This window comes from Hylobates moloch, unplaced genomic scaffold (assembly GCF_009828535.3).
Source record: "Hylobates moloch isolate HMO894 unplaced genomic scaffold, HMol_V3 SCAFFOLD_13, whole genome shotgun sequence".
NCBI classification, from domain to species: Eukaryota; Metazoa; Chordata; class Mammalia; order Primates; family Hylobatidae; genus Hylobates; species Hylobates moloch.
The window spans coordinates 66,622,354-66,634,178 of NW_026652288.1; the positions used below are offsets into that span (position 1 = coordinate 66,622,354).

At 39.6% G+C, this 11,825-nt stretch overlaps 1 protein-coding gene across 4 annotated transcripts in view; it reads left to right on the forward strand.

Moving 5' to 3' along the window:
- The window catches only part of MED12L (mediator complex subunit 12L), a 338,115-nt gene extending 326,593 nt beyond the window's left edge, over positions 1–11,522 (forward strand). For all 4 annotated transcript variants that reach the window (XM_032173854.2, XM_058427086.1, XM_058427087.1 and 1 more), the window contains 2 exons: positions 5,879–5,960; positions 8,383–11,522. In XM_032173854.2, coding sequence (XP_032029745.1) covers positions 5,879–5,960; positions 8,383–8,435 — 135 coding nt within the window. In that variant the 3' untranslated portion in view covers positions 8,436–11,522. The remainder of the gene's footprint in view (positions 1–5,878; positions 5,961–8,382) is intronic.
- Positions 11,523–11,825: the final 303 nt, after the last annotated feature.

Consider the following 11,825-nt stretch of genomic DNA (forward strand, 5'->3'; position numbering starts at 1 on the left):
AGGTGGATCACGAGGTCAGGAGATTGAGACCATCCTGGCTAACACGGTGAAACCCCGTCTGTACTAAAAATACAAAAAATTAGCTGGGTGTGGTGGTGGGCGCCGGTAGTCCCAGCTACTCGGGAGGCTGAGGCAGGAGAATGGTGTGAACCCCAGGAGGCGGAGCTTGCAGTGAGCCGAGATGGTGCCACTGCACTGTAGCCTGGACGACTGAGCGAAACTCTGTCTCAAAAAAAAAAAAAAGACTCTATGCAAGTTACTAGTTACCTTGAAAATAAACACGTAACAGATTCTGAAACACATCAGCTGCTAGCTCTGTCTGAGAGTGTGGACTGAGAGTGTGCCACCCTGTGAGAGTGGAGGTGTGGCTGAGTGCATGCACAACCCTATACGTTGTTGTTCCTTCCGCTGCCGCTTGTATGGACGGACGACCATGCTTCATTCATCGGAGGAATCTGTCTGTGGACTCCGTCAGCTGGTAGTGCAGTTTTAAAATAAGTGTTGCCTTGCTGCTTTGTTCTTTTGGTAACACATGTAGTGGTCACAGCAAAAACCTCTTAACTGTCATGAGGGAAGGGATGTATTTTACTCTGGTGCCCTTGGAACCCAGGAGATTGCCTGGATTTTGATAAATATTTGTTGAATGACTCATTTGTTGGATGTCAAAGCAATGAAAAAAACCTTTGTTAAAATCACACATTATCCATAAGAAAGGGAAATCACAATTCAGGAGGCAGGGTGTCCAGACCATCTGAGCATCCGTAGGTCCATCACTGAATCAGTCCTGTGGCTGATTTTGTCAGCATATGCTTTCGCTGACGGGGCAAGCTCAAGTTTTGAGACAAAAAATATTTAAATGATGTTTATTTAAATAGAAATTACTAATTAGCAGCACATTTTTGCCTATGCTGTGATTGAGCAGAAGAAGTAAATGTTATTGAATAAAATCGGAATTTAGCGATCAGTCAAAATACATAAAAATACATTATCAGAATTTTAATTTTAATTTATTTTAGAGACAGAGTCTCACTCTTGTCAGCCAGGCTGGGGTGCAGCGGTGTGACCATGGCTCACTGCAGTCTCAGACTCTTAGGTTCAAGTGATCTTTCCACCTCAGCCTTCCAAGTAGCTGGGAACTACAGTAAATACATTTTTGTTTTTGTTTTTGTGTTTTGTTTTTTTTTTTAAATTCAGCAAACAATGATATTTCCTGGAGAGTGGTTATACCATGTTGATTAGTTATACCTGACAGTATTAAGCTGGGTATTCGGTCTTGTGGTTACAGCAGGAGCATGGCATGGCTTCTGCCTCTGAGAAGTAAAAATCCAGAATCCTAGAGAGAGAAGCAATTATCATGTTAAACCATATGTTTGCTAATAGAGGCATTTACATAGTACTAAGGGTACAAAAGCAGTGATTCACTCTTTAAATGCGTGAGGGAATGGATGATAACTTCAGCTGATCTTTGAAGGATGAGTAGATTTATGGGAAGGGTAGAGTGGAATGAAGTGGGGAGGAAGTGTATTCCAGGAGAAGGGATGAATATCTGCAAAGGCACAGAGGGGAGAGATCATCTCCTGTATGGATATGGGCCAAAAAATCTTTCCCACTTCATTTATCACATTTGAATAGGGAAGGCAAAACATACATAGATTATGATTTGGGGGACCTCTAGTAAACCTCACTGAACCTATTTATTGACCTGTTTTGGTAAATTAAAAATTCAACTGCCACCACAGTGATGATTCCAGAATCTCACCAAGCACCTGAACCACTTGGGGGAGCCATTTTAAAAATTCAGATTTCTAGCACATTAGCTACAGAAATTCTAATTCAGGAAGTCTAGAGAGGAATCCCAGAGGGATAATCCTTTACATTTCCCCCAGTGATTTTGTGCTTCCTTAGCCACATACAGGGTTCAGTTCTTCACAGGAAGGGTTCAGTTTGAATTGAAATGCTCAGTAGTGAGGCTTCTGTAGGGTGTTGGAGGCAGCCCTCGTCCCCTAGTGGTAGGTGCTCCAGAGCCCAGAGAAATTGCATCTGGGGCCTAGTGCCTGTGCATGTATAGGTGAAAGCAAATTAAAATTAGTATCCAGAGGCCTTGAGAGGAAGTAGATGTGGTAAAACACTGTAAGAAGATTGTAGATATAGACCATGTACTTCTGGTCAGTTTAAGGAAGCTGGTCAAATTTCTTGGCCTCAGAATCTTTTCATGTTCAAAAATTATTGTGGACCCAAAGACCTTTTGTGTATCAGTATTTACCATGTTAGAAATCAAAACAAATATCTGTTAATACTGAATATTGTTATGTTTGGTACCTAAAGATAAACTCATGTTACTAGAAGTAACATGCTTTTATGAGAAATAGGCACATGTTTCAAAATAAAGTTATATGAGAATGACATGGTTTTACTTTTTTTTTTTTTGAGACAGGGTCTTACTTTGTTACCCCGGCTGGAATGCAGTGGTACAATCACGGCTCACTGCAGCCTTGACCTCATAGGCTCAAGTGATCCTCCCACATCAGCCTCCCAAGTAGCTAGAACTACAGGCATGCACCACCATGCCTGGCTAATTTTAGTAATTTTTTGTAGAGATGGCGATTTGCCATGTTGCCCAGGCTGGTCTTGAACTCCCAGGCTCAAGCTGTCTGCTCACCTTGGCCTCTCAGAGTGCTGGGATTACAGGTGTGACTCACTGTGCCTTGCCTGGTTTACATTTTTGAACATTTCTTCAATGTTTGGTTTAATAGAGAACATTTGATTTGTTGTAATAGCACATGTTATGTAGGCTCTGGAAAAGCTGTAATGTATGTGCATGAGAAAATAAGTGAAAAAAGCAGATAATGTCTTAGTATTTATTTTGAAAATGGTTTTGACCTTGCAGATAACCTGACAGAGTCTTGGGGACCTCTCCCAGGAATCCCTGGATCACAATTTGAGGTCCTCTGACTATGTACTACCTCTTAAGCCACCCTCAGACCACCCTGCACTCCCCAACACACACACGCACACACGTATACACAAGCTTCCTAGGGTATACCTAGTTACTGCCTAGGTGCTGCAAAATATAGTGTCTGAGGCAACCACTATAGTGTTTTATTCTGTGAAATACTCTATTTGAAGCAGGCTTTAAATGAACATAAAGAAGGCAGCTATGTGTTTGTTGAGTGAATAAATGTTGACTATATACCATGTACCCCAATATGCTGTTCAGTCAGCTTAGACATCTTTATAGCCAGCCTTTTAGAATCTAATTATTTCCGAATAAGTGATATTTGGAAGCTGGTATTTTCAATCACGGATAGGCTTGAGGGGAATGTAGTGGTTGGTCAAAGGGTCCAAAGTTTCATTTAGACAGGAGGAATAAGTTTTGTTGATCTATTGCATAGCAAGGTGACTATAGTTAATAATGTATATTCCAGAATTGCTAAAAGTAGATTTTAAATGTATTCACCAAAATCAGTCTGTAAGATGATAGATGTGATAGATATGGGACATTTTCTGGGGGCAGCAGTCTTAACCAGTCAGAAGTGAACAGCAAAATTTGACGTGAACTCATTGGTGGCAAAGGCTGACCTGAATAGACATGAGGCTCTTTTCACTTATCCTACCTGATAGAATTATTCATGTGCTTGCTACAGAAATGTAATATGCTTGATTATGGAGTGCTGTCCTACATTTTGCCTGGTCTGCATATTAGGAATGTTTCTTAGTAAACTGCATATGTTCAGATTCCAAAGCACATACCTGTCTTAGGACTTTGGATAAGAGATTGAGGACAGTTACAGCTGAGTCAGGATTAAATATGCTAATAGACACATAGAATGTCTGGAACAGTACCTGGCACATAGTACAACAGTTTCCCTAAGTAAGCATAAAAACTATTGAATAGAAAAGAATACTAGCATTTCCATATAAATGAAAGATTGATTTTTATTTTTTACTCTTGATTTGGGCAATGGAAAAAAATGGCAAGCTGCTGCTTCTCTAATTTGTATTGGGGAAAATAGTAACATTGGTGGAGGAAATAGTTCATTAGTTTTGTGGATCTTGTTATTAGGAAAGTTGTGGGAATTGAAGGCTCTTAGAATTAGTCATTCCATCAGTTGCTACTGAGCACCTGCTGTGTGCCTGGCAGTGCTGGATATTACAGATACATCAGTAGATATGCCAAGCCCTTGTCCTTCAGTCACTCACTGACTAGTGGGAGAGAAACAGTTAAACCAGCTGTCATGCCAAATATTCAGTTTTGAAAGTATCAGCTTGGTAGTGCCCTCTAAATAGAGGATAAGACAGGATTGCCAGATAAAATACATGGCTCCCAGTTAAATTTGAGTTTCAGGTAAACAATGAATAACACTTTAGTGTATATCCCAAATACTGCATGGGATATACTTATACTAAATGCAGTATTTGTCATGTGCAATATTTGGGACATGTTTGGAACTAAAACATTATTATTTGAAAATTACATTTAACTGGACATGCTTTGTTTTTATTTGCTAAATCTGGCAACTGTACTTAACAATCCTGGGCTATTCTTGGCAAGCTCTGAGGAGGAAATAGATTTTGCACTGGCGTTGGGTAATTGAGGAGTCTTTTTCAAAAGACAAATTACAAAGGTATGGAAAACCAGCCGGGGGTGATGGCGCACTCACTGACTGCCCCTAATCCCAGCAGGACGAGAAGGGGAGAGAGGTAGGGAGGCTACCTGATGGGAGCTGCAACCTTCCAGGAGTGGGGCGTGGCCAGCCAGCAGAGACTCTCATGGAGGAAAATTGGCAAAAACAAAACTTCACTCTGCTCCCTCCCAGCCTCACGGTGTTCCTATGCTCCAGTCTCCTGGGAACACCCCCTCCCCACCTAGAAGTTGGAGGGCAGAGGGGCCAGCCTTGTTGATGCCCTCCACACAGGCAGCCTGGTGAGCACACAGAGCGTGGGCACATGGGAAACAGCCAGCACAGTGCTGGTGTATGTGCCTGTGTCAGAACGCCTCCTTTATGACAGTGACAGACCAGGAGGAGAGAAGAGGGTCGGGGGAGGAGAGAAGGGGAAGAAAGAAAAGGAGAAAACGATAGTCTGAAATTTGAAGATTAAGATAAAAAAGCAAATTGGCACTACCAGTGATTCTAACCAAAAGTAATTTTGCTTCTAGTAGATGCTGACTTTTTTCCTCTTTGGAATAACCACAATTTCTTGCATCAACTTAATGGATAGAATCAGGGCATGTGGCCCCCTATACTGTGCCTCTAACCTGGTTCTTCCTACAGAGCCTGTATTTGCATGGCCCTGGGAATTAGCACTTTCTTAAAGTTAGGGCCTCACTCACTCATCCTGCCTAGGCCCCGGCTCTGAGGCTGGGATTAGCGAACCTTCATCCTCCATCATATGGGGACGGTGTAGTCTCAAATGAGCCCTAGTCCTAGGGCACCACTCTGCCTCACCAGATTATTTTCTCCCATTTGTGCAAGGCACAGCCTGTAGTCCTTGAACAAATCTTCCAACCAGAGAGCTTTCATTTTACCAAATTAATATCATGATACTCATGAGCTAGCTGGTGAAGGGTGAGATGACCAGGATCTTTGAGCTGCTGAGCTATATCTGTAGTGTGGAGTTCTTCATTGGGGCTCTTCAAATAAATGCCAACTGATAACCTGGAGCGTGGGTTCCTGAATAGATGGGGTACTTCAGATGTTCACCAGATGTACAACAAGGTGTAGATGAAAATTAATCCACACACACTTGTCATGGCCCTTTTTCCGTGAAGTGTTGAGAAGTGCCTTACAGACTGTCTGGCCCTGCGAGTTAGTATCTGTTCTTGTCTGTGATTGGCACCATGGGATGATTTCTGTCCTTTCTCCTGTCACCATTACAGTTTCCCAGGCAAGGCTTGCAGCAGACCCAGCAGCAGCAGCAGACGGCCGCCTTGGTGCGGCAGCTCCAGAAGCAGCTTTCCAGTAAGTACCCCTGTGTGTCATGGAACAGACGGCTCCTGGAAAATTAAAAATAAACCAGCAAAACATAAAGTGGCGGCTCTCCCAAGATGGTACCATCTTCCTCAGTACAATGTTCATGTTATTTGGTTTAGCCCAAGGTATTTTCATTCTGTCTTGTTTTGGTTTTGGCTTGAATGCTTCCTTTCCTGGGAAAGCCCCAGTTGTTCTCAAATTCAGTGAAGATACTTTCTTTTTGCTTCCACCAGTACCTAGAAATATTTCTTCTCATTGGGGGGACTCCTATGGAATCAAAGGTGTCCTTTGTTTAAAGCTAGAGAGTTCAGGAAGCATCAGCTAATGCCCTTAATTATACAGATAAAGTTAGCTGGCCTCCCAAAGATTTTCAGATACAGAGAGGCCAGCACTAAACTGTCAGACTGTGAATATTCTTACCACTGCACCATCCTACCCTTCTGATAGTGACTCACAAATCAAAACCTATAACATCATAGACAGCATGGCGAGACAGTGTTTTCTCCCTAGTAATCTTGCCTGTAGTGCTGATGTGGTGTTTTTTTTGGTTTTGTTTTGTTTTTTAATGTGCTGCCTTTCTAGAGAATTTACCAATAGCCCATTTCATCATACCTCATCTCAATGCCAGCAGTGTGCTCCCATGAATTGAATCATCCCTGGGCTGGTGTCATAGGACAGAAAATCCTTTTAGAAGTGGGAGCAAGCTCCCTGCGATGAAAAGAATATTAGCCTGGAAGTCAGGAGATGTAAATTTTGGTGTCAACTTGGCCACCATTATCTGGATTGTGTAGTTTTTCCATCCGTGCAATGAGTGAGACTAGCAGTTTCCTCTTGGTCTTGGATTATGTACTTGTGAGGTACCAGAGTGAAGACCAGTTTGTGGTGAAGGCAGTGGTGCAGGTCTGGTAGCCTGCTGAGAGGTAAGGAAACAGGTCATGTAATTACTGAGGGGCAGCTTGGTTTTGTCTTAATTTTCTGCCTGGCTGCTGTGTGAGTTGATTTTCTGACAGAGGGATGTCCCTCTTACACCTTAGTGTCTCTACCAGTGGATACCCAAGATTTTTTTTCTTCTTTAAAAATATTTTCCTCTTATGGCCTCATTTAATGTCAGTTAAATCAAGTAAATCTTCATTTCTAGCTACTGTTTACTGTTTAATAGATGTGGTCTATTAAAACACATTTGTAATTAAAATCTCATTATGTTTCACTAATTCCAGAGTCCTTATAGAAAATACAATCTTAAGGCAGATTTTTTCTTCTAGTGTTTAGAAATAGGTACCTATGATTTTTATAAAGTGGCACCTGTTTGGGGAAAGATGTCTACTCTTAGTTCCTGTCTACCAGAGCTCAGCTTTTTGTTAAAGCCATCATTTATGGAGTACTTTCTAGGACCCAGGCACTAGGACTTTCCATGTCCTAGTATTGATTTACTTTATTTTTAACCCACCCTGTGAGATTACGTATTATTACTGTTCCATGTATTGATTTACTTTATTTTTAACCCACCCTGTGAGATTACGTATTATCACTGTTCCCACATTACAGATGAGGAAACAACTGAAGAACAGGGACATTGACTAATTTGCCCAAGGTTTTTCAGCTAATAGAGCTGAGACTTGAACTCAGAAGCATTCCTTCCAGAGCCCACCTCTTAACCACAGTATATACTCAGCTGCCTGATAAGCAGTTATGCCAGACTTCATTGTTGAAGGGTGGTGACTGAACTGAGCTGCTCACCACACAGCTCCAGAGGGCTCCTTTGATAGCATGGCCCATGTGAATGGGGCCTCCGGATTTGAATACTCCAGAGTTAAACACGCAGTAGCTGTTTCTAAGCCCATGTCATTTTTTGGTATCTACTGACCATTCCTTGTTTCTGTATGCATGTGCAGGCATGCATGTCTACATAGGCACATGCTCGAGTCGTCACACACGGACACTCTTGCACCTGCATGTACTCTTGCACAGTTCTGTTGCACATACCTTGTGGCCATTTGCAGAAAATTGCCCAGTTCCAATCTAATTTTTTCTTACCAATTATGTGTTAAAGTAGAATAGCTGACTTTTATAAGCATTTTGAGAAGTTTCAATGTTTTATGAAACTTTTGCTGTACTCCTTTTGAAAGTTAATACCAAGTAGTTTAGTTCAGAGGGAGACACTCTGGATGGGCCAGTAACCTAAATCCTGCAGCCTTGCATTGGCAAGTGTGGACTGTGAATAAAGTTGTCCCCTCTGCAGGGTGGTACTTGAATCCCACCACAAGGGTTTTTCAGGACAAGGATAGTACTCTCTGGCCATTCTGTTTCCCTGTACCTGCAGCTGGTACTGAGAGCAGTGACAAGAGGGTAGCATCCATCTGTGCAATAGTTTTGTATCTGTAATTTTGGTTGAATTTATTTTTCTCCTTAGGCAACCAGCCACAGCAAGGAGTGACTCCGTATGGGCATCCTTCACATTTCTGAATCTGCAAGAGGAGAAGACATGACGTTTTATGTTTGCACTGAAAAACAGAAAATCAAATTTAATGCATTAGTCATTTTAAAAATGTCCCTTTGTTTTTTCATTTGACATTTTACTATATTTTATGCTACATCTCACACACACAAAAAAAAAAGGTGTTTAGACAAAAAGCCAAGGAGAAGTTGTGGTTTGATTTTGTTGAATTCACCTCTATAGTAGGTTTACAAATGTGAATCATGCAGGCAGGCCTACTCCCAGAAGAGTGTGCTAGCAGACCTTTTGAAATTGGTGCTTTTTTTGAATCTCACATTTCTAGAAAGAATGGATTATGATGGATTTAAAGTATTTATATATTTCATTCATTAATGATGAAGTTTTTTTTTTTTAATTTTATTTTACAAACTGTGCTGGACCAAACTACTGATTTGAAAGGCATGTCAGACCTTGACAGAAACATGGCCCGTTTATTCTGCATTCATCTGTGATGGTGAAACGGACATTTATTTGCATCGCTCTAATTTGAAACGTTTGGAATCTCATAAGCACTTTATAAACTTTGTTCTTATTTATGTAGGACTTTTCTTTGCTTTTGTTGTGGTCAAAAGGTGCTGAAACAGATTGTTGCTTAGTACTTAAACTTCTTAAACCAAGAACCTAAACCAAGGTTTCTTTGAGAGCTGCCCTAAGATGTGCGGAAACCTGTTAGAAGTAGCTGTACTTAAATTTGTTTTGAGGCAAGATCATTGATGAGAGTCATTGTGAAGGTACAACATGTAAATCCTAAAGGCCTGAAAGAACTGCAGTGGAATCGTCCAACTATTTATTGCCAGTTTTGGTTCTCCTGAACCTTATGCCACCTTAAGGGGAAAAAAAAATCCAGTAGCTGGCTTGAGATTCCAGTGCTCACACTTGACATGGTTTCCAGAGAATCTGGCCCCAAAGTCCAGAAGGCTCTGGTTTTCATAAAAGGTGTATTTGCTGTTTATTTTGTATGGTAAGTATTTGCTATTTTGAATTTAATTATTACTGTCAGTGTCAGTCTTGGTTGTGTATTGCATATACTGTATTTATAAATTGGTGCAGAAAGCACAAGTAAATTATACATCAAATTTATTATAAAGAAATAGTAACTATTTTAACTTTGTTCAAATATGTGGTAATTTGCTCCTATTAGAGTAAAAAAGAAACCAGTAAATTATCAGTTTGTGTAACTTAAGAGTATTCCATATAATATTTTTTTAGATTTAGATGCATAAAATTTTGAATGTGAAAATTGCAGGGCATTTTAAAACATGTGGGGGGTATTTTCCCATGTTCTGTTATTTCATTTTCTTTTGCCATATGATTTTACATATAATATAGTCAAGCATACTGTGAATAGACTTGTCTATAATGAGCAGACCATGTAAATCTACTTTTTTAAAATGTAGCTAGTACAACTTTAGTAGACATTTTCTTTTGCAAATCATTATATATAAATAATTTATATCTTCCTAGGTGAGTTACTCATTGCAAAGTTTGACTCATGCAAATGACCTCAAATACATGTCAGCTTACTTTGCTGTGGCAACATCCATGTGAACTGCTTTGTACACTGTGAAAATATTTCACTCCAGCCTGCCTATTTTGTGTTTACTCTGGGCTGGAAAAGACTTTGCCAAAACATTAAAAACCATTCTTTTCACTAAATTAATAGTCTATCTGCTTTCAGAAGACGTATCTGTACACATTTTTGCTGGTTTTGTATATCAGATTTTTTCCTCTCAAGAATCATACTTAGATAAGCTAATGAAGTTGTTTTCTTCAAAGTAATATATCTATATAATGACTGCATTGGCAAAACAACCGAAATGTGAATGTTGTGCCTAGTGAGTGAGTCATGTTCCATCCTTGTTATTTCCAGATTTCTTTGCCAGTTCAGTTTGAACCATATATTTTGTAGCTCAGCATTGCAAACAGTAATACTGTTTTAAGAATGAGTGTTATAATTGCATAGCATTTGTATGCACTTTATACTTTGCAGAGGTGAGTTAAATTATTAATCATTTTGCACATGAAAGCTGTGGGGCATATCTTTGTTCTTTTTTTAGGTGAGGAAGTTATGCTACGACTCTAATTCCAAGATTCTATTGAAAGTTGAAGAATGCTGTTTTACCCCTGCGCATTATAAAGAAAATAACTAGAATTACTTTACTTTAGTCTTCAGATTTTCTCCCTGTTAATTCTGTATCTTGAGAGGTTTCTTTTTTTTTTTTTTTTTCCTTTTCTTGCAAATGCATTCTTTTGGTCACAAGGGAAAGCCCTGTGGCAGAACCTGGTACTTTACCTTAGCAGAGGAAATTACCTTAGAATAAGATGGAGACCCCAACTCCCCTTAAAGAAAGACAAGACCTTGAAATCAAATGGAGTCAGCTATACCTATCACAATTCTTGGATATAAGAAGCCCATAGACTCTCTTGTTTACACTGTAGGCTTTTTCCTAGCAGGGTTAACAGGGTTGCATTTGTCATTGCATTTATCCTTCTTGGCCTGGAAGTAGAGGAGATCAATTTCAATGCATATCTATCTTTGACCACTTCCAGCCACAGGGTACTAACATCAGACATAAGTAAGTTGCAACCAGGTCACATTTTAGGCTTAGATGGAGCTAGCTGAAAGTCAGTGTGATGAAAACCCAAGGGTACTATTCCACATGGCTCAAATGATTGGCAGGGGCTAACATATTTATTAGTAATTCTCGGTTTTGTGCACTGAGATATCTAAGACCTATGGCATTTTTTTCCCATTTATAAAGCTCCTATAATTCTTAAGTACTAGGTGAATGTTTGAATAGATGCTGGAGACATTAATTACACTGGAAAACCCCACCCTTAGATTTAGATAAGATCAATCAATCATATAAATTCAGTGAATTACAAAAACGCAACATTTTGTGTAGGATTGATCAGATTTTAAATACAGTGAAACTTCATTATATATAATAGATCTAGACCCTCCCAAGCATTTTCCCATCCCATAAAGAATTAATTAATAATGAAATGAAATGCTTATAGAGCAACGATTCCTCAGAAAAATTTCCCTATAAACAGCTCCAAACCAGGGGTGCCTGAGCTAGATCTTAACGTTATAAAGAAGTTTCATTGTATTTTTAAAACCTTTTTAATGGGTGTATTTGGACAAAAATAACCCCCTTTTCACATTTTATGATGTGCAGGTATTACATTGCTTTTTACATGTGGAAAAGTGAGCCTGCATTTATTTTTAAATGCAGTTATTAAAACATTTTTGTATTCCCCATCAATCAATGAAAATTTTCAGTGTGAACAAATGGTGAATCATAATCAAGACAGTTCAGTGCTTATTTTCTGTAGGTTTTAGCAAAAAAATTTAT